Source organism: Spodoptera frugiperda, chromosome 5 (genome assembly GCF_023101765.2).
Source record: "Spodoptera frugiperda isolate SF20-4 chromosome 5, AGI-APGP_CSIRO_Sfru_2.0, whole genome shotgun sequence".
Taxonomy (NCBI): Eukaryota; Metazoa; Arthropoda; class Insecta; order Lepidoptera; family Noctuidae; genus Spodoptera; species Spodoptera frugiperda.
This window is the reverse complement of record NC_064216.1, coordinates 9940113-9962176: the sequence shown is the minus strand read 5'-3', so window position 1 is coordinate 9962176 and position 22064 is coordinate 9940113. Positions and strand designations below refer to the sequence as shown.

The 22064-nt window shown below is 38.3% G+C and overlaps 1 protein-coding gene across 1 annotated transcript in view; it reads right to left on the bottom strand.

Annotated features, from left to right (window-relative positions):
• LOC118271772 (neuropeptide CCHamide-1 receptor) overlaps positions 1 to 22064 on the bottom strand; it is a 202901-nt gene that overhangs the window by 4236 nt on the left and 176601 nt on the right. The window contains exons 5-9 of the mRNA XM_050693646.1: positions 9442 to 9572; positions 3454 to 3642; positions 2852 to 2955; positions 1291 to 1428; positions 69 to 182 (exon numbers count right to left, since the gene is read on the bottom strand). Of these exons, the coding sequence (XP_050549603.1) occupies positions 69 to 182; positions 1291 to 1428; positions 2852 to 2955; positions 3454 to 3642; positions 9442 to 9572 (676 nt within the window). The remainder of the gene's footprint in view (positions 1 to 68; positions 183 to 1290; positions 1429 to 2851; positions 2956 to 3453; positions 3643 to 9441; positions 9573 to 22064) is intronic.

Here is a 22064-nt window from a genome sequence, read left to right as displayed (position 1 = left end):
AGAGAATGCCAGATAATAATTATATTGATTTCGAAGTCTCTTTTTTAAAACATCAAAAATAATCTTACGTTCTTGGCACCATGCTGATGTTGGTTTTTCTGCTAGAGTGCAGTCTTCTTGATGTCGACAGAGACAAAGAACCTCTTGGACCGTGCGTCGAACTGCTTCGGCATAGAAGATACCTGAAAATTTATGAGACGAACGTTTTATCGAAAAAGAACTCGATAGAGACGGACATAAACCTACATAACATTTAGTGAATAGTGGAAAGCAATCAGCACATATGGGCACAATGAGTAATATCAATAGGCATCGAAAATTTAATTAGGAAGTTGTAAGAATTACGCAATTCTTTTTTTAGATAATTAACCTGTTATCCATTACCGCTATAAAAACGCTTGAAACGTATAAAACAAAAAAAGTTCAGATAAAGATGTATGTTTCAATGTATATGACAAGGGATCCTTTTAATATTACTGGTAAAACTAATCCTTTTGGCTACCAGAACACCGAAGACAATGTGAACTATCCTTTTGGCGTCAGAAAGGCTCAAACTTCCGCGTCACGGCATTCAAATACCTTCGGCCGTGGACGGTAGGGGTGAAAATATTGAGAACGGAAGGAATTTCATGGGAAGGCATATATTTGAAGCCTTCTTGAGACACGAATTAGGGGTGACATTGGCCTGTACTATTTAGATATAAACATGTTCAGTGAGAGGTAAACATGGATTTACAAGTGCATTTAGATCACATACTTAAAGTCAATCAAAATTTTTTTTTTTAAAAACGTTGCCCCACATTAGGATTTTCTCCTGTGTCGTGGGTGCGTTTACAAACATACAAGTTCACATGCACATGACACCCAGACCCGAAACAACAATTTGTGGATCACACAAAGAGTTGCTCCGTGTGGGAATCGAACCCGCTACCCGTTGCGCGGCAGCCAGTTGCCCAGCCACCGCACCAACCGTGCAGTCAAAATTGAAAACGTTATAATTAGCAAAAGGTTTAAAAGACGTTTATTGCCATAACGTTGAGATTTTCTGACTAACACGTCGTCACCTATGTGTAGCAATCAACAGGAAAGGAACTGCTAGGGAGTGGAACTCCTTGCCGGAGTCTGTGTTTCCTGATGGTTGTAACCTGGGTGTCTTCAAGGCCCGAGTGAATAGGTTGCTTATGGGCAGACGTGCTCCACCGTAGGCCGCATCATCACTTACCATCAGGTGAGATAGCGGCCAAACGTCGACCCATTAAATGTAAAAAAGAATTCGCTTAAAACTATTACCTGTTAAAATGTTTCCTAAAGATTCCGCTGGTGCAGTACAAGGCTATTGGATTCACGCAACTGTTGAGGAAAGATAGACAGAAGCCGATGATCCTCAGTGCATGCCACCAACCATTATAGTCTTCCTGCGCCGTTGGGCTGAAGAGGAGACAAAAAAACATTACAATTTTGAAAATCGAAATCCTTACGACTGGCAAGCAAGCAGTCTTAGTGTGCAGATTGGACATTTTAAAATGTTTTTTAGTCTACGATAAATGTTCATTAATTGATATAAATATTATGAATTTACCAACATTTATGTACTTTTTGTTCCACAGAATTATAAAAAAGCTTCTTCTAGGTTTTAAAATAACGAGCTGTTTCCCGTAGCTTTATCCGCGTGATCAAAGCCAATGAACAGCTTGGATATCACTCCTTTGCCTCCTAACTTTATTCAGACTCAAAAGTCATGAAGAAACACAACACATTTTTGTATAGGTACAGTATGGAGATCAATCTTATGACTTAAATGAAACTACAAGTAGTACTCGTCCACAGAAGCATAATACAACTAAATAATTCAACAAAAACAGAAAATTAAAAAAAACAAACAAAATAAATAATTTAATAAAGTATTAAATTCTGTGTGAACAGCTCCATATACCCTGACTTCAGAAGACCTGTAATGTCTTAGGTTGTCTAGGAATGTTACGGACACGCGGTGCTGCTGTTATAATGCCGTATTTGTAAAGAGTGTTCAAATAAGCTCATATAATAACTTTTTCGCTTAACTACTGAGCTTATTTCGCTCATTTTTCGTGTATCTGTACATCAGCCAAGATGATAAAAAATATGTGGTTTAAAATAAGTCATAAGACGTCTCCCCATACGGCATTTATGATATTACTAAACAATAAATATACGGTAGTCTTTTAAAAATAGGTAGGTAACTAATAATGCAACAAGAAGGGCACATGATACAAAAAACGTTCTAAAAAAATTTGTCTCGTTCTCGAGACATCTACCCTTTCCTAAGCACACATCGTGAAAGATGAGATAAGATATTTTATTGAATTATGACGTCACGTCACGTCAATGGTCTCGTCACGTCACGTCAATAGATCACGTATCACGTTACTAGCTGTATCAAAGTACACGTGAGGTTTCAACTAGGCAAGTACTCTAAGTATATACGTGACTTCTAGACAAGTTTTGTGTATGTTGAAGCAGTAATGGGTTAATGGAATATTACAGGTATATTATATTAGTCTGTAATACTATACTGTATATCTGTTTTTTGAAGATATCTAGGAAAGTGTTATGTCATAGTGCATAATTAAACTTATAGTGTTATTGGTTAAGCGATAATGAAAACTGGATAATTGGGTCTTCGGTAACCTCAATCGTATAACGAAACACAATGCAAGCTTTATTTCACGTCAGTTTTCTATGAGGCCGTGGTATTACTACGGTCGAGTCAGCCCATTAGTGCCGAAGTATGGCTCTCCCACACTTAGATTTGTTAGGAGACTTTGAACTATATCAGCGCCTCTACTGAAAAATCGCATGGTTGGATACTTACCAGTAATAAAACCACATCATGAACACATGTGAAGGTAAGAAGCACGCAGCGAAGACTAAGACGAAGGCTAACACTGTGACTGCAACCTTCCTTCGTGCCCGCATCTGAAAAGTTACGTAAACACCGATAAATGTACAAAGTTAAAGTCAAAATTATTTATTTCTATTAGACCAGGAAGGCACTTTTGAACGTCAAAGCAAATATAATAATATTAATAACGTCTGTCTGTCGGTCAGTCCTCTAGTGAAGCTATTTGATCGTTCCAAAGTGTAGATTCCTATGGAGTAGAACGAGTAAGAAACTCCATAGGTTACTCTTTTTCAATCAGGTTCACAATACAATTCTTGGTTACATTGTTTCGATTACGTACGAGCATGAAATCATATGCTAAAAGTACTTGGTAGGCTATATACAAATGTCGCGTTACGCATGCGCCTCAAAGAGCCAGACCTCACAGATGGGTATGGGGCTCCGGCTCGACGGGCAGTAGTAGGAACAGGGTGGTTTTTAGTCAGTAAGAGTCTGACACTCCCTCTCGGCTCGCCCAAGGCGGGAGAAGTCATTGGATGATTTTCCACCATCAAAAAGAAAAAGGTACACACCTGCCTCTGGGTCCCCTGCATTTCTCCAGGCACGTTCTGGGTGCTCAGGACCAGGTGTCTCGCCATCAGGATGTAGAACAGGGCTATGACGGCCAGCGGCAGGGAGTAGTACACCAAGAACCGCATCAGGACGATCCCTCGTGGATACCCCTCACCCCACTCCATTGGGTATGGATAGCATACTAAAAACTGAAATGGATAGAGAAATGAATTCAGGATGTGTGATTTTTTTTTATGTTCAAGTAAATAATTATGAGATTCTTGCTTTTTGTCTACTTATTTCAAGGTTTTGACCGATTTAAAAAAAACCCGGTCAAGTGCGAGTCGGACTCGCCCATGAAGGGTTCCGTAACAGTAAGTAGATGACATAATATAAAAGTTATAAAATAACTTGGTTTTACATAGTGTTTGTATGAACGACAAAGTTGTTGTTGAAAATGTTTTGTTTCTTAAAAATTAATAGTGATATCTGGGTTCAAACCTATTTTCGTTGTTAGTTTCTATTGAAATCTACAGCATATATTTTTTTTGCCCCCTTTAATTTTTTTATTTTTTATTTTTTATTCAAAATTCGAATAGCGGTTACTTAAATACATCAACCTACAAAGTTTCAACTATGTAGGCCCAACAGTTTCGGAAATAAATGGCTGTGACATACGGACGGACGGACAGACAGGCAGACAGACAGACATGATGAATCTATAAGGGTTCCGTTTTTTGCCATTTGGCTACGGAACCCTAAAAAAGACGTACGTATTTTTGTGTGAACCGATTTTGCTGCCATTCACCATAGTATTTTTCAGATTGAGTACAAAGTTTTAGGAGTAGTAAAAATGGAGATTCGCACTTTAACACGTGTTTTTAGTTTTTAAAACGAAGGTTTACAACATAATAATTAAATAATTTATAACTAAAGTAGGAAATTTAAAAACTAAAAAAATAAAAGAAAACTAATTTTGTGTTTAACAAAATCCTTTATATTTATTTGTTTTATATTGGTTGTATATTCGTATATACAGTAGGGTACAGTACGGATGCCCAGTCCCTACTTATATTACAGAAAATAACATACATAAAAAAAATACGGTCGAATTGAGAACCTCCTCCTTTTTTTGAAGTCGGTTAAAAATAATTCGTATTATTACAAACATAGCACAAACTGATAATTGCAAATCTCATTTCAGAAAACACAAATATTCTCAAAAAAGCAACGTCGCTTTTAATCCTATAAGGGGTAGGCAGAAGTGCACATTACGACACGTAATGCGGCTATACAATGTACACCCACTTTTTCACCATTTGTGTTATAAGTCCCATGTAATAGAGGGTGAGCCTATTTCCATACACTGGATACAACTCCAGACTCCGTGCTACTACTAAGAAATTTTCGAAAAACCGAAAAAAACCCAGTGATACTTTGCTCGACCCAGGAATCGAACCCGACACCCCTTGTACGGCAGTCGCACTTGCGACCACTCGACCAACGAGGCCGTCAATATTATATTATATATAAATATCATATACTTATACGACCTGTAACAAAAAGGGGGTATACATATCAATTGCACAGTTTCTAGATAACATAACAAACGATACGGGAAGGAATTTTTAAACTCATGTTTTCATGGTACCAAGTTATGAATTTTTCCAATACCTACACACGCGCCGCGAATTAAAATTAGGTAGACAAGTACTAGGCGATCAGATTTACAGAAGAAATGTTTCGTAATATTAGCGAGTGATCCCTGTAGTGTTGTGACACGTTTGTATCATTTGAAACCAAGAACCATGCCATACCAAGTATTTGGTACTATTTTTTTTAAATCGTATTTTAAGCTGAAACTTTGTGTAGAGATTCTATTCAACCTGTATTCATCAGCGCTTCTTGATGTATATGGGTATTTTGTTACACGTTGTATATTTTAGAATTATGGAAGTTAGTCCGCAAGTACCCAGATTCTGACAAAAAAGAAGAGACATGCATTCACTCGCTTCGACACAAAAATAGATTGAATTTGCCACGTTCCAATTTAAAGATGCATGCTTCTAGTCCATTAAAATTTATAATAATTTACCAGAATTTTGGGGATAAAAATAGCTACAATATTATTAGAAAACTACAACGCAACAGTTCCACAAAGATACTTAAGACACACCTTACTTGCTAAACTAATTTATCCTTTTGACCTTTAAGCAATGTCTAGACTGCTTTGTTATAGACAGAAAGAGCGACAAAAATACCATCAGGTATATTTATTTTTGGCACAGAAACCTGTTTATTGTTTTGCCTAAGTCTTATGTTCTTGCATTAGGTCACCCAATCGGTATTATTATATTAGGTGATCTAAACTTAAGGCTTACTCGAAAAGCAAAGTTAGATAGTGCTTAGAAGTTTTTGTAAATCACACTTCACTTTAATTCGACTTTTACTGTGTGACAAATAAGGTTTCTTGTTGACTGTAGGATCTTGTAAACTTCAAGGGCTTGTTTTACTACAGCAGATAACTTAGTTGTAACATTTGTTTCAAAAGATAAATATTTACTTATCTGCCAGTTAGACTAAACGAAACTTTTTTTTGGGCTTCGCAGAAGGAGGAGAATCCCAGTAAAAAGGGGATCATTTTCTCCCCTTAAAAATCATTCAACAATTCAATTTAAATATAAAAATGTTTTGGCCATTGCCTATTATTATTATTTGTATTATAACTTTATAAGTTACTAGCTACTTCCGCGCGGTTTCACCCGCTCTGCTTGGCTCCTATTGGTGATAGCGTGATGTTTTATAGCCTATAGCCTTCCTCGATAAATGCACTATTAAACACAAAAAGAATTATTCAAATCGGACCAGTAGTTCCGGAGATTAACGCGTTCAAACAAACAAACAATCAAAAAAACTCTTCAGCTTTATAATATTAGTATAGATATTAGTACCTATAGATAATACATCTTTGTTCTAGCTTTCATGTATTAATAGATGGTAACATCAAAAATAATATTCTGAACTGTGGTGCCCTAGAGAAACGTCACGTTTTAAATATATTTTCAGCGCAGAGTCGCTTAAACTCAACAATTTTTTTAAAGGGGGTTATTATCTAATGACTTCTCCCGCCTTGGGCGACGCGAGAGGGAGTGTCAGACCCTTACTGACTAAAAACCACCCCGTTCCTACTACTGGTGCCCCGGTAAACCCACTAGGTAGTCTGCGGATCCGGATCAGGGATCAGCCCGACTGGGCCTCATCTGTGGTGGTCTGATGGCTCTTTGAGGCGCGCGCGAAATGGTATTCTGATTTTAGTATGGCGACAGATTGTGTACTAATAATAAAATACAAGTTTTAAAAATATGTGCGTTTATGTTTTAGTACGATTTGTTTGAGAAGATTGCAATGGCAATGTATATGGTTTCTACTACTTCTGGCGAACATGTAGCAAACATATCTCATGAAAGACTTACTTATTTTTTCAATCTAAAGAATGGCTGGCACAATCTATCCTTATGTCTTGTTTGATAATTATGTCTGTCAGAAACTTTACCAAACTAGTTTATAGATTTTTCCTAACATCTATACTTATAATAAATCTGTAGAGAGGTCGATTCTGTACATGAAATATATTTCAAAAATAACTATCAGCGGGTGATTAGTGATCGATACTGACGCCAAAAATGCAATCAGAAAAATTTTTGTCTGTCTGTCTGTCTGTCTGTCTGTATGTTCTTTATAGAAATAAAAACCACTCGACAGATTTCAACGAAACTTGGTACAATTGTTCTTCATACTCCTGGGCAGGTTATAGTATACTTTTCATCACGCTACGATCAATAGGAGCAGAGCAGTGAAGGGAAATGTTAGGAAAACAGGAGAACTTACTCCATTTTTTAAGCTTCCGTCGCGTGTGCAGCCTTAATGGTTAAAGCTACACAGAAATAACGTATGACGGAAATGTTCTCCTTAAAATTGTTTAAAAAATATTCCACGACAGCAAATGTCTATCTCTTATGGTTGACTCACAATAACACGTATAACTCCCGATAGCTTAGCAGTTCGGAGCTTTCTGATTATATTTGTCTACTCTTACGATTATAACACTCTCATTCATTCATTCATTCATTCATTCATATTCATATTACAATAAATACTGTAGAAGGGTCAATTCTGTACATTGAAAATATTGAAAAAATAAATAGCAGGGGGTGTTACTGGATCGATACCAAACCCAAATATGTGATTTTTTTTTGTCTGTCTGTCTGTATGTTCTAGCATCACGTGAAAACTAACGGTTCGATTTCGATGAAACTTGGTATAATTATACCTTATTATCCTGGGTAGGATACATTTTATCCTGGAAAAATACGTAGAAAAAATCTTATTTTTTCAGTTTTATTCTACAGAACGCGAGCTCAACAGCAGTAGCTCAATAGAGGAATCTCCCTAATTATTATGGGCCTCGCCGTATTTGGGTCCAATAGATATTTATAAGATGTCAATGTCAGAGTTACTCAAAATGGAGAAATAAAACTTCCGCGCGAAGAACGACATCCGCGCGGACGGAGTCGCGGGCGGAAGCTAGTACATAATATTTTCATAGATAAATTGACATGGAACGGTCATAATATTGATCTCCTTAAACTTTTGCCTGAGAAATTCGCGACGACCAAGATTGTATATAGCTCTGACGGCGCGCTTTTGTAAGATAAAAATGGACTCAATGTCAGCAGCCTGTCCCCACAGTAAAATGCCATACGACATGATGCTATAGAAGTAACTAAAGTACACTTGCCGTGTCTATGTCAGTTAACTGTCGATTTTCCAGACAGCATAAGCTGCAGAGCTTAATCGTCCCGCTAGAGATGTAATGTGAGGACCCCATTGCAATTTGTCGTCTACGGTGATTCCCAGGAAAGTAGTCTCTTTTACAAATTCTAATTTCTCACTATTCAATAATATATCACATTTATTACTTTTAACATTTGGCAAAACAAATCTAATACATTTTGTCTTTTTATCGTTTAACACTAAGTTATTGACATAATTAATGTATAGAGGCCAAAAGGGCAGACGAACATATTATCGCGATGTAACTCGATCCCTGCACCATTATCGAGCCATATGGTAGTTTTTTGTACAAAGAGTGATTTCAATGATAGTATGATGTTGTATCCTAGTGCACTTTTTATAAAGCTTATTTCCACTTTTAACACATGGGTTGAAAATACTAGAATTTACTTCTGCAAATAACAGCCAAACCTGTTAAGTGGTTTTTGGGTAAATGAGCTCTGAGAATGATATGACCTCATCTCTTTTTACGAATCTCTGCATGCTTCATGCTAATGCCGGATGATACCTATCATATTATCTCCAACTTTAACTTTAAAAGGTCAACAAAAATAACTGGTTCTTGAGCGTAGTTTTAAGTAATATACGTTCAAAATTAAAATATTAAATATTACACCACCTTATTTTTCAACAAATATTTTTATAAACTCCTTCCAAAGGTCTGTATCGCGATTAACAGACATGAAATAAACATTAATAGCTAGTGTATTTATGAGGTCACTACAAACACCTATATGGGACACTACATAGGAATTAATTTCAAACACGCCTTTTATACAGTAAATTACAAGAAATCGTTTTTTTTAAATAACTTTGCCCCACATTAGGATTTTCTCCTGTGTCGTGGGTGCGTTTACAAATACAATTTCACATGCACATGACACCCAGACCCGAAACAACAATCTGTGGATCACACAAAGAGTTGTTCCGTGCGGGAATCGAACCCGCGACACGTTGCACGGCAGCCTGTTGCCCAGCCACCGCGCCAACCGTGCAGTCAACCTAACCTAACCGAAATATAAAAGTACTTATCAAATAAAAAAGTGATTGATTATTGACGTGCTCCACCGTAGGCCGCATCATCACTTACCATCAGGCGAGATAGCGGCCAAACGTCGGCCCATTTAATATAAAAAAAAATTGTAACAAATTACTTGTGTAGTGGGGTTGACGACAAACGCGCGCACGTACGAGCCGACATACGCTGGGGTGGCTAGCAGGGCTGCAAGTAACCATATGCCGATAGCTGTGGCTACCGTCAGTCGAGTGGCTCGCTTGCTGCCTCCTGTGAACAAAATAAATAGTGTTACTTAAATATAATAATGTTCTATTTTTTTTTTGTTATCTATAGGTTCACGCTTGACCGCTATCTCACCTGATGGAAAGCGACGATGCGGTCGACGATAGAGCGCGCTTACCTAGAAGCAACCTAAGATTATTCTATAGCCGCGTGACAGCATAGAAGTTGGTATATACTGATATGTTTATTTTTATATCTAATATATAAAATTCTCGTGTCACAGTTTACGTTGCCATACTCCTCCGAAACGGCTTGACCGATTTTGATGATTTTTTTGTGCTTAACCGGTATCTATGAGAATCGGCCAACATCTATTTTTCATCCCCCTAAATGCTAGGGGTAGTACAAACCGAAATTTTTAATTTTCCACGGACGAAGTCGTGGGCAGAAGCTAGTATTAAAATACACTCACAGGCACATTTAACCGCCCACCTTAGAAATACGTCACCGCGTTAGTTTGCGATAAGGAATGTTTATCCCGATGGCTGTTATGTTTCAAGTGGCTATTTTGGCAATAAATTAAACACTTTGACCCTTATTTTTTTAGAAGTTCGTGCATTCAGATGCATTTTTGTAACTTAGTCGAAATTTTACATTCTCAGCGATCGGGTTAGTGTGAGTTTTAACCCGATTATCCTGCTTTTTTTGGTGTGATGACCATTTTGCTTAACTTCCTGCACCCCCTTGATTATTGTAATCGAATAAAAGTGCCACTGGATGCAACTGGAGCTGCAAGAGCCATAGTTTTTGCCAATGCTGGGTACAGCCAACGTCGCATTGCTCGGATGCTTGGTGTACCTCGAATCACTGTACGGGATGCTATCAGACGCTTTCGGGAGACGGGTTCCTACACGCGGAGACCGAGACAAGGCCGTCATCGGTGCACATCGGCTCAGGACGATCGTTTCATTGTGAACAATGTATTGAGAAATCGCTTTACCACAACTCCCGAGGTTAGAACTCGCCTATTTGAAGTGAGAAATCTCAGTGTAAGTGAACGAACAGCGAGAAGAAGGTTGGCAGAGAGGAACCTAACTGCGTTTCGTCTAGCACGTGCCCCAGAATTGCTCACACAGCACCGTAGAGCGCGAATTCAATTTGCGCCAGAATACGCAAACTGGTCTACAGACCAATGGAAGGCCGTTCTGTTTTCAGACGAAAGCAGAATAGCCCTATGAGGTCCAGATAGGCGTCAGCGAGTGTATACGACCAAATGGGAGGTTTGCCCCGTGTACGATATGGAAACTGTGGGTTATCATGGGGTTCAATAATGATTTGAGGCGGCATCAGTTACGACGCTCGTACCGATCTTGTAGGGTTTGATAGGTGTAGTGTTATTGCATACAGGGATCTGGAAGAGGGTCTTCAAGACCATATCGTGACATTTGCACCATTTATTGGTGAAAATTTTCAATTAATGCACGACAATGCACGATGTCATGTCGCTAGAATAGTGGCCCAGTACCTGGACGAGGTCGGTATACGAATATTCCCGTGGCCAGCACGCAGCCCTGGCCTCAATCCAATTGAACACATCTGGGTCAACCTTAAACGATGAGTTCGAGCAAGGGTTCCCGCACCAACGACGATTGGGGAGCTCAAGATTGCTGCAGTTCAGGAGTGACACAACTTCCCTCAATCCGACATCCAAGATGTCATTGGTGGCCTTCCAAACCGACTGCAAGAAGTCATCAGAGCCCGGGGAGGTAACACCCATTATTAAAATTCAATAAATGAGCCCAGAAACTGAAAAATAACAAATATTGTAAAACAAGACTTTTCTATTAAATATATCTTTTTTTTTATTTAAGTGATGAATAAATTCAGTTTTTAACATTACTGCACAGTATTTAATTAACAAAATGTGTCTAGTTTTTAAAAAAAATATCAAACTTTCCCAGATTTAAGTAGTGTATGAGAAAATCAAGAAAATCAAGGTGGGCGGTTAAATGTGCCTGTGAGTGTATAATGCTCTTCATGGACTCCAGTCCGTGCCCTTGTCAAACATTTATAGATTTATATGAAATAATTCTTATTACAGATATATTTTATACTACTCTAGAGTGGGGATTGGAACAACGAACAAATGTGGGAGAGCCATGCTTCGCCACGAATGGGCCGGCTTGACCGAAAACCGACGTGAAACATCGCTTGTTTCGTTTGTATGAGTGAGGTTACCGGAGGCCCAGTTACCCTTCCCAATCACCGATTCCCTTAAATTCCTTTGGTGTTTCGGGTGTTCATAGGCGGCGGCGATTGCTTACCGTCAGGTGATCCGTTCGTTTATTTACCGGCTTAATCCATAAGAAAGAATATCATTTGCAGGCGAGTTCTATAATCCAGAGATGTTGATGGCCGGAGCTGCGGACTACCTAGCGGGCTTACCCGGGCTCCGGTTCGACAAGTAGGAATAGGAACGGGGTGGTTTTTAGTCAGTAAGAGTCTGACACTCCCTCTCGCCTGGCGAGAGAAGTCGTTGGACGATTTTCCCTACTCATAAAAAAAGAATTGTTGATGGTGATGATTTTTATTGACTTTTTTTGTAAGTGCAATTGTTGATCAAGGTTTTAGGTTTTTTTTAAGTATATTTTATTTAGTTAGATGAACTATAAAAGTTTCGATAAATGCGCAAAGTTAGAGGCAGACAAAAACTTAATATTTGTTCTACTTCAACTAAAAAAATTACAGTGATTCTATTAAGTACCTAAAGTATGTGATTCTTTGGAATTTCTTCACATTTCGCAATAAATGACTATCATAAATTCTACAAAGAAAATTTTACGAAAATCCTCTACAATAATGTTATTTAAAGAGGCTCAAGGCAATGGCAGTTTTAACAAAGGAGAAGAAATGCTGACTTGAAGCTGATTACAAATTGCATGCGATGTATGGAAACAAAATGAAGATAAAAAGAGACCTTATGACTCATATAATAGGGCTTTTTAAATATTTAGACGATCCTCCTTCAACCCTCTTTCAGGATATGCGTGTTGCCATGAGTGTAGACTCAGCCTCATCTAAATACAAAAAACTAGATTTTAAACTCTATTCCAAACCCATAAAGTTCAAAGTCTAGGTATAAAGGGGGAATTGAAAATGTTCGTTAACCGTTTGAACGCGTTAGGGGCTCAGAAGTACCCAGTGCTAGTTTCCCTGTTGGGAAATGAATGCGAGAAAATGTCGAAAGCGCTACTGGTGGAAAATATTACTGGCTGGAAGTAGCATACCTACTAGAAACTAGTAACACAAAAGTGGTCGTGTTCTGAAATATTTCTTTAGGTTTATGTTTTGTAATCAGCTTTGTTTAGTTTGTGTGACACTTATTGAAGCCTATTATTATAAGTCGTTAATGACTGCCTACCATGATTATGTGACTGATTTGATTTGCTTTGATGCTACGAAATTGTAATACATACATATCGTCACGCCTTTAATCCCCGAAGGGGTAGGCAGAGGTGCACATTATGACACGTAATGCCACTGAGTACCCCCACTTTTCACAATTTATGTTGTAAGTCCCATGTAATAGGTGGTGAGCCACTTGCCATAAAAACCGAAAAAAAACGAAAAAAGCCCAGCAATACTTTGCCCGACCTGGGAATCGAACCCGAGACCCCTTGAACTCGGCCAACGAGGCAGTCATGTAATGCAGTCATGGAATTGTAACTTTTTCAATAACTTTGTAATCCCATACATAGCTGGTTTATTCGAATCGGCCAATCGAAGCGTCGAACGCCAACTCGTTTTGATTACTTTCAACGTAAAGCAAACTCGTACTAAGGGTACAGTTCAATACTTTGATCTGTAGCTCCTTTGAGTCAGAAATTAGTTCTAGGAAACGGGAGTCAAGGAATACTGTCCTATGTGCAGCGTATAGGTTTCAGAAAATGTTTGTACATATTGCAATTTTGAGTCAGGTTTTCCTGTCAGAACGCAATGCAGTTTCTTTTTATATATATAGGAAATGTGGACTTTATAAAGGACACACTACTCGTTCGCGATCTATTTCAAAGTTCTTAGAATGGATCTAAATGTGAACGTTATTCGATACGATACCAATTCCTTTAAAAATAATATTTTGCCTGCCTCGTTGGTCGAGTGGTCGCAAGTACAACTACCGGACAAGGGGTCTCGGGTTCGATTACCGGGTCTACAATTTCTCAGTAGTAGCACGGAGTCTGGAATTGTGCCCTGAATATGGCAATAGGCTCACCTCCTATTACATAGAACTTATTACACAAAACGGTGAATAGTGGATGTATATTGTATAACGGTATTAGACGCCGTAATGTGCATCTCTGCCTACCACTTCGGGTTTAAAAGGCGTGACGTTGTATCCAAAAAATAAATATAAAAAAAAACTTAAAAGTTGTGCTAGCAACAACCGAAAACAAATTCGTAATTAATCATACTAACAGTTGTTACACAAACTACATAAAACATCAGTTAACTTTTCCTTCTACCTGCCTCGTAAGAAAAATAAATCTTCTTGATATACAACCACTGGTATTTACTGGCAACTGTTTGCCGTCTGGTTTATGGCAACACTAAACATTGACAATAATAACGGCAATCGTTAATTGTGTCAGAAGTGTTTTATTAAGCTTGTGTTTGTAAGGAACATTTTGTATGTACATTGTTTTTTTCTTTTAAACTTGAAATAGACAAGTGGTAAGTGTGGGAGAGCCATGCTTCGCCACAAATGGGCGGGCTCGACCGGAGTTGTACCACGGCCTCACAGAAAACCGAAGTGAAACAACGCTTGCGTTGTATTTCGTTGTGTGAGTGAGGTTACCGGAGGCTCTATTACCCCCACCCCAATCCCCAATTCCACAACAACTCTTAAATTCCTCACCCCCAAAAGGCCGGTAACGCACTTGTAACGCGTCTGGTGTTTCAAGTGTTCATGGGCGGCGAAAAAATTAGCTTTTAATTTAAGAAAGGTCTGGGTGCCGTGGGCTCTTAGTCTATTAGGTCGTTTATTCACTTTAGGTACTAAGAGTGTAGCTTTCATCTCAAGTAAAAAGTAACTTAGATAACAATCGACGCTTATAAAATTAATCAAGTTATTGTTATATTTTCAGTTACCTTTACAACAAAGGGTTGAAAATATTATACGTGTTTCTAATTACACCGACACATTTTGTACCCGGAACAAGAACAGCTGTGTGCAAATGTGGCCAATTTATTTTGGAATAGCGGAGCAGTATAATTACAAATTTGAATTAGAGGCGTGTGTCTTACAGGCCTGGAGATATGATAGACATGTATTTATATTTGTAGAATTAATATTTAAGTACATATAAAGTTTAAAGCACACGTAACTAGCACGGCTCCGGCACGGCGTGGTATCGAATTGTGGCTACCGCTAGCTACAAGCATGCTTACGGCGCGCCGACTGCGAGCTGCAATCGCGCGATGCGACGATGTTTCACGGGCTTACGGCGGGTTAGCTACGACTCGAGAGGACCGCACGCTGGCCACCCACCGTCAGTTTTTTTTGTGTTGCCATTATGAAAATATCATACGACAATCGATTTAAAGTTCAAAGGACATCGGGCGTTTTTTACCCGATTTTTTAAAAGTCGCGAACATAAACCAAAATATTTTTAAATGATAGTGTTTGCAATCATATTTAATATTGTGTAGTTATTTTGATTCACAATAATGGGAAAATGGAAATAATTAGTAAAATGAAAATGATATTTTAAGTTGACTATTTTTCCTAATTACTAAACGACCGCTCAGTAAGTTAAAATATCACTCCGTGGTATTTTTATAAACCCAATCAGACTAAATCCGTCAAGACTCTCGCCCATAGTCTTAAAACTGGTATTATGTTGCGCTCGCGCAGGTAGCTAGCTTATCTTACTACATCGCAGTTTCGTCATCATTCGCAGTCCTTCGCCAAAAGTTAAGAGAAAAATATGTTGTTTTAGATTCCCTTTTTCCTCTTCAATTATTGCCCAAAAACATTTATAAATATTTTTTAAATGTCCAATTTCTCCTTATTGTATGGGAACTATACCATTGTGAACTAGATTTATGCCTATCCACCGTACCTAATTTTATTTTTGTTCGCCGTGGGTATGTCGCCCGATGTTCTTTAAATGACAAGTGTAAGCCATCTGTCACCGACAATCTTTTAAGAACTTTCGCAAAATATATGTAAGAGAAAACCACGACATACTATTTCTTGTACATAGCAACAAACATTTTATGGCACATTCAGTAATATGTCATTCATTTTCTTCGTTATATTGTTGTTAACATAAAAACCTATTTCCTTTTACAATACGTTTTCATATAAAAACTACGTTAATGCTTAAGCTGTGTTTGACAGGGGACCAATCGAGTTGATGAAACGTTCTGGTCGCCATTTCGACGTCAATATAACTGTAAAATACTTTGGAAAGGGACAGAAAAGAAAAATGTCCGCGTACACATTGTTTGTGGCAATCTCGTGGCAGTTAAACAAATATTATTTACTAGCTACTTCCTCGCGGCATCACCCGCTCTGCTCGTCTCCTTTTGATCGTAGCGTGATGTTTTATTGCCTAGGTATAACCTTTCTCGATAAATGGACTATCCAACAAAGTGTGGGAGAGCCGTGTTTACTTTAACAACCCTTAAATTCGTAACCCTCAAAAGGCCGGTAACGCACTTGTACCGCTTCTGGTGTTTTAAGTGTCCATGGGCGGCGGCGATTGCTAACCACCATCAGGTGATCCGTATAATCCGTATGTAGGTGTTTTTATTTATTTCAGTTTAATTTAGTAGGTGTAAAAGTTATGGCTTAGTACGAAGTGTTTTTACAGTATCAATAAGTTTTGCTATTTTAAATACACTCAGCGTTAGCGAAGTCTGGCGAAAATTCTAAGATATGAGACATAGAAATTACTCGAGAAAAACATGTAACAAAAATGAAACTGATATCTACAAGAATGAACAATATGAGCTCCTATGAACAATTTTAGAAGACATGTAGCTAATTGGCGAATACTGATTGAATTTTAATACGCTCCATCTCTTCAAATAACAAAGACGTGTTATGTCGGCAAAATTTAAAGAAAATAGGAGCTTTATCAACCTCCTAATTAATTCTTGTGGCGTAGACGCAGCGTGGTGGATAAGTTCGTCTTATAACCTACTCACTGAATATGTATGAACAATACAATATTAGGCCCTGTTTACATTAAGCAAGTTCCGTATACGTGTAAGAAGTACTTACTTTAGTAAAATAAACTATATATATAGTTTTTCAAAGTGTAAAATAGGATATTTACCATGTTTCAATATATGTGAGTTTCAGATATTTCGGCAATGTTGCAAGCGCCATGATCACGGATGAACTGAAATATCGGTAAATATCCCGTTTTAGGTTTTAATGATACAAATAGTGATCATTCCGACTTATAAATAAACCATAGTCTACCGTGTACCTTTTAATGTTAAATAGACTCTGTGTTTAACCTTAGTAGAGTTGAATTACACTAATATTATAAATGTGAAAGTTTGTTTGTCCGTCAATCACGCTGAAACTACTGAAGGGCATTTTGGAGTATTCAAATTTATAATTAGAAATTATAAGTCCGATGTTTTCCTTCACAGGTTAGTTGTTAGTTAGCGGTGTTTCAATAATTAAAGAAAGTAGATATGTATAACTCCGAAAAAGTCACTTTGGTACTTTGCCGTTGGTAAGCTTCAACTCTTAAGCATGAGAAGCGAACGTCTTAATCATTGGGCCACCACGACATTATTATTTACACACACACAACGTCACGCGTTTTTATCCCCGAAGAGGTAGGCAGAGGTGCATATTATGGCACGTAATACTGCTATACATTGTACACTCACTTTTCAATAGGAGGTGAGCTTATTGCCATATCCTGGACACAGTTCCAGACTCCGTGCTACTACCGAGAAATTTTCGAAAATCCGAAAAAAGCCCAGTAATACTTTGCCCGACCTGGGAATCGAACCCGAGACCCCTTGTTCGGCAGTCGCACTTGCGACCACTCGACCAACGAGCCAGTCACATTATTATTTATTACTAAGTTTACAGATTTTTTGCATTGACTTTAAACCTATTACTATGTGATTTCAATTTTATTTTTCGTTTGTCAGATTTTCTTCGTAATGCGGGTTTTATATTTGTAGGCTAAAGTAAATTGGGTTTCTATTTGTATTACTCCTTTTTTGTTGTATTTAATATACGTCTTGTATAACTACCCAGTTTGTTTGCTTTGTCAATTTCTTAATGTAATTTCTTTATTCTATTTCAAGAACTTTTGTATTGATGTTTATTCTGTGATGTTGTATCACTATTGTCATGCTCCAAATTGGTAGGTACAGATGTGATTATATAACATCAATATGAAAATCTGTCGACCTTAATGAAAGAGGAGTTTTACAAAAAAACGACTAGGTATTATGATTTTTCTTTTGTTTTTGTTGGGGACAATCAATCCAATGTGTTTTCACGACTTGGCCGAGGCGAGAGGGAGTGTCAGACTCTTATGGCAGCGACACACGATACTGTATACTTGTATACGCAAGTATACTGTATCGTGTGTGGCTGCCATTACTGAGTAAAAACCACCTCGTTCCTACTCCTGTAGTCCGCAGCTCCGGATACTAGTGATTAAGGTACATTTGCTAAATATGGCTATGTACCTATCTATGGGGTTGCCAAGTGGGTATCGAAAAATTCCTACTCCTGTTCTTCGAGGCGAAGCGCCGGTAAACCCGCTAGGTAGTCCGCAGCTCCGGATCAGGCATCAGCCCTATTTGGCCCCATATGTGGTGGTTTGACGGCTCCTTGAGCACGGTACGCGACGCGCCGTACGCACGGGTCTGGTTCTGGTCAGGCGGCGAGCTACCCTTGCTCTTGCTCGTCCACAGACCCAAAAGACGCACTTACGCCATGCGTCGGAAACGATTATTATGATAGGTAGTAAATTTTAAACATAAATGTGAACAAGTCCTTACTAGTAAATCTTGCATAAAGCAAATACGATGAAAATTGAGTATGATTTATTGTATGATAATATTTATACAACACGTCGTCTGTGTGGGAAATCTGAATTATATTGTTGACAGGATTTAGGAAATTGCGTATTTCAAACCTCGATATATTCTAAGCTAGATTGACTTGTTAATTAAATTACTTAAGTTGTAATAAATACGATTATTAGTCAGTGTCTTTGAATTCCACAGAAATCACACTAATATTATACATGTGAAAGTTTGTTTGTTTGGATGTTTGTCCGTCTATTACGCTGAAACTACTGAACGGATTTTGATGAAAGGACATCACCCAATATGAAAAAATCTAATAATCCGGTAGTACTTGACCCCTTAAGCATTTTTTATTATGGCACCAAAACTGTGGAACAAATAACTTCGGTTTTATTTAAGGTTTAAATATACCATTTCGCGTACATTTTCGGGAACATCATTGTAACAATTTAAGGTTGTAGATTGAATGGGAACATCCAGGTAGCTGCCACACAATATACGTACCGCATAAACGACCCGCCCCGTCTTGTTTTTATGGTTGCGGAAAATCGTCCTTTAACTTCTCCCGCCTTGAGTGAGGCGAGAGGGAGTGTTAGAATCTCTGTCTAAACCCCGTTCCTACCCCTGCCTTTGAGCCGGAGCTTGCTAGGTAGTCCGCAGCTTGGGTTCGGGCATTAGCTTTTGATCCCGTTTATCCACGAAGGGGTAAACAGAGGTGCACATTACGGCACGTAATGCCGCTATATAATGTACATTTTTCACCATTTGTGTCATAAGTCCCATGTGGGAGTGAGCATATCGCGAAATACTGGGGACAATTCCAGACTCTGTGCAACTACTGAGAAATTTTCGAAAACCCGAAAAAAACACTAATGCGTTGCCTGAACCGGGATTCTAATCCGAGACTCCATGTCCGGCAGTCGCACTTGCGACCACGCGACCAACGAGTGTTATGTACAATAAAAGAAAATTCATAAAAACCAAATGTTTTCAGTTGTCTATTTTAAAAGCGAGCATAAGCACTCAGGCGTCTATGCCGTAAAACAGCAGACGTGATCATTACGTGTACGAAAGGGAATTGCCTTGCTAATGTTGATAGCAATTATCATAAACTAGTTAAAATGTTTGAAAAGTCCGAATTGCGTGTCTAAACAATCTGTCCTGTCGATAGAAAATATAAGTTTTATGTAAAAAGAGAACGAATGATTGATTTGTTTGCTGTTTTGTTAGGAATGGATATGAGAATAGATTATGCCATGACTTCGAATGGTATCGTAAAATCCGCTTACGCAAATGCTCTGGCTTTGTTCGTTGAGTTTTGAGAGTTCATTTAACGTCAGCCTCTTAAGATGCATTATTTAATATATTATTATTTATAAGTTTTCTACTGTGGTTTTAAGGATAGTTCTAGTATTAAGTTTTGTTAATTTTTTTATTAATTATTTTAATTGGTTACACACAGTGTGTTACTTTCTATAATTTTTCCTGACTGTAGGGTGATTTTTGCGGGAATATGCAGTACTGATGTACCTCCTTGATGTAGTGCATTTAGGCACTAAATTGCCTGCAAGGTTGGAGCGGTGGCTGGCAAATGGCCGGCGCGCAACGTGTGGCGTTCGAAACCCGCACGGAGCAACCCTTTGTGTACCTATATATGATGTTCTCCTGTATTCTATCTGTGTGTTGTACATAATTTAATAAACAAACGTTATAAACTGTGATCTCCAACCTACCCACTGAGCATTGAAGTTAAAGTAAAACCTTTTAGGGGCATAGAATAGGTTCATAGTTTAGCTGTACATCTTCACGGGCTGCTAATCTGGTTATGTATAAGTAAGAAATCAAAGATGGGACCTTGACTCAGTTCCAGAACCACTTGACCAGAACGGCAATCAAAAGCCACCACCGTCCTTGAAATAAATCTTTAATAGCCCACAGCCTCGTCATTTATATTTTCTTTGATCTCTTAAGTATAATTGTGGGTTTAATTTTATTCAACATTTATTTATCAAAATAGACGAGTAAATGTGAAGTGTCGACTTCACAGTCTATTTAACTGAGGCAAAGATTAATTTGTGAAGAACATGACAAGCTGACCCATTTCTAAGGAAAAATGTTTTTGAGAAAATATGGTATGAAAGGAAAATTATTTGAATGTCTCCTATAGCGAGTGATTCGGGCATTCATTCTTCGGATATCTTATTGACGTTTAAGGATTTTTTCTTAGTATGCCTAAAATATGGGGTCCATAATTTTATTTTGCATAACAACGCATGGCAGAAACTTCATTTCGTAGAAAATCATTTGGTATACCATCATTTGTAATATGTACATTAAAAACGCATAATTTTGTAAGTCAGAATCATCTTTAGGCATAAATTAATACGCATAATAATTGAAATGTAGAACCATCATATTGCAGAATGTTCACTGTCAGAATCGTCTTTTGGCATAAATTTCATAACCATAATAATTAAAAAGTAGAACCATCATATCTCAGAATGTTCACAGTTAGAATCGTCTTTTGGCATACTTTTAATATCCATAATAATTGAAAGACTCATCTATCACGCAAGCATGCAGCATACAAGCAAGCATGCAGCATGCAAGCAAGCAAACAAGCATGCAAGCATGCAGCATGCAAGCATGCAGCATGCAAGCATGCAGCATGCAAGCAAGCATGCAGCAAGCAAACAGCATGCAAGCAAGCATGGTTTCTGTCACGGCTCCGGCGCTGCGGGGCTCCGGCGGCCCCACGCGCGCTAATCGTCGCAGACGGCTTTCGCTCACCACCGCAACTTCGGCTTGTTGGCCGGCTTCGCCGGCCAGCCTCAGCTGCGGCGGCTCGCTCATAGCCGCCTGCTCCTCAGCCCGCGGGCCGCCTCGCCCCTCCGCGCCTACGCGATTTTAAATTGCACTCTAGGGGTAGGACAAACAAGACTACGTGCAGTCGGTTTTGCAGCGATTCGGTCCTGTCACTTCACTAACTTTTATTCTACCATCTTCTTAATATGCCAAGTGAAATTATGCCAAACAATCGTCGCTCTAAATAAACGTTATGTGAAACAAAATTATGCAAAATTAAGCTTTGCCAAACGTAATTATGCGAAATAAAATTCTACCATCTTAAAAGTATGCCTTTGTAAATTCGGACATATAAACATTCGACAAAACAATAATTATATTAAATGATTTTTATGCCATATGTATATTCGTTTAAAGAAGATTCTGCCAAGTGTGTTATGCCAAACAAATTTCGGAGCATTAAAATTCTGCCAGATAGAGGGAACCCTAAAATATGTTCTCCAATTTCTATCAGAGGTGAATGAATCCTGTAAAATCTTTATGTTACCTTTGGTGCTGAGCTGTCTATAGGCGGCGCTGATGGTTAACTATCAGGTGAATAGTCTGCTCATTTGCCGCCCTATCTCATAAAAAATATAATAGAGATAATGT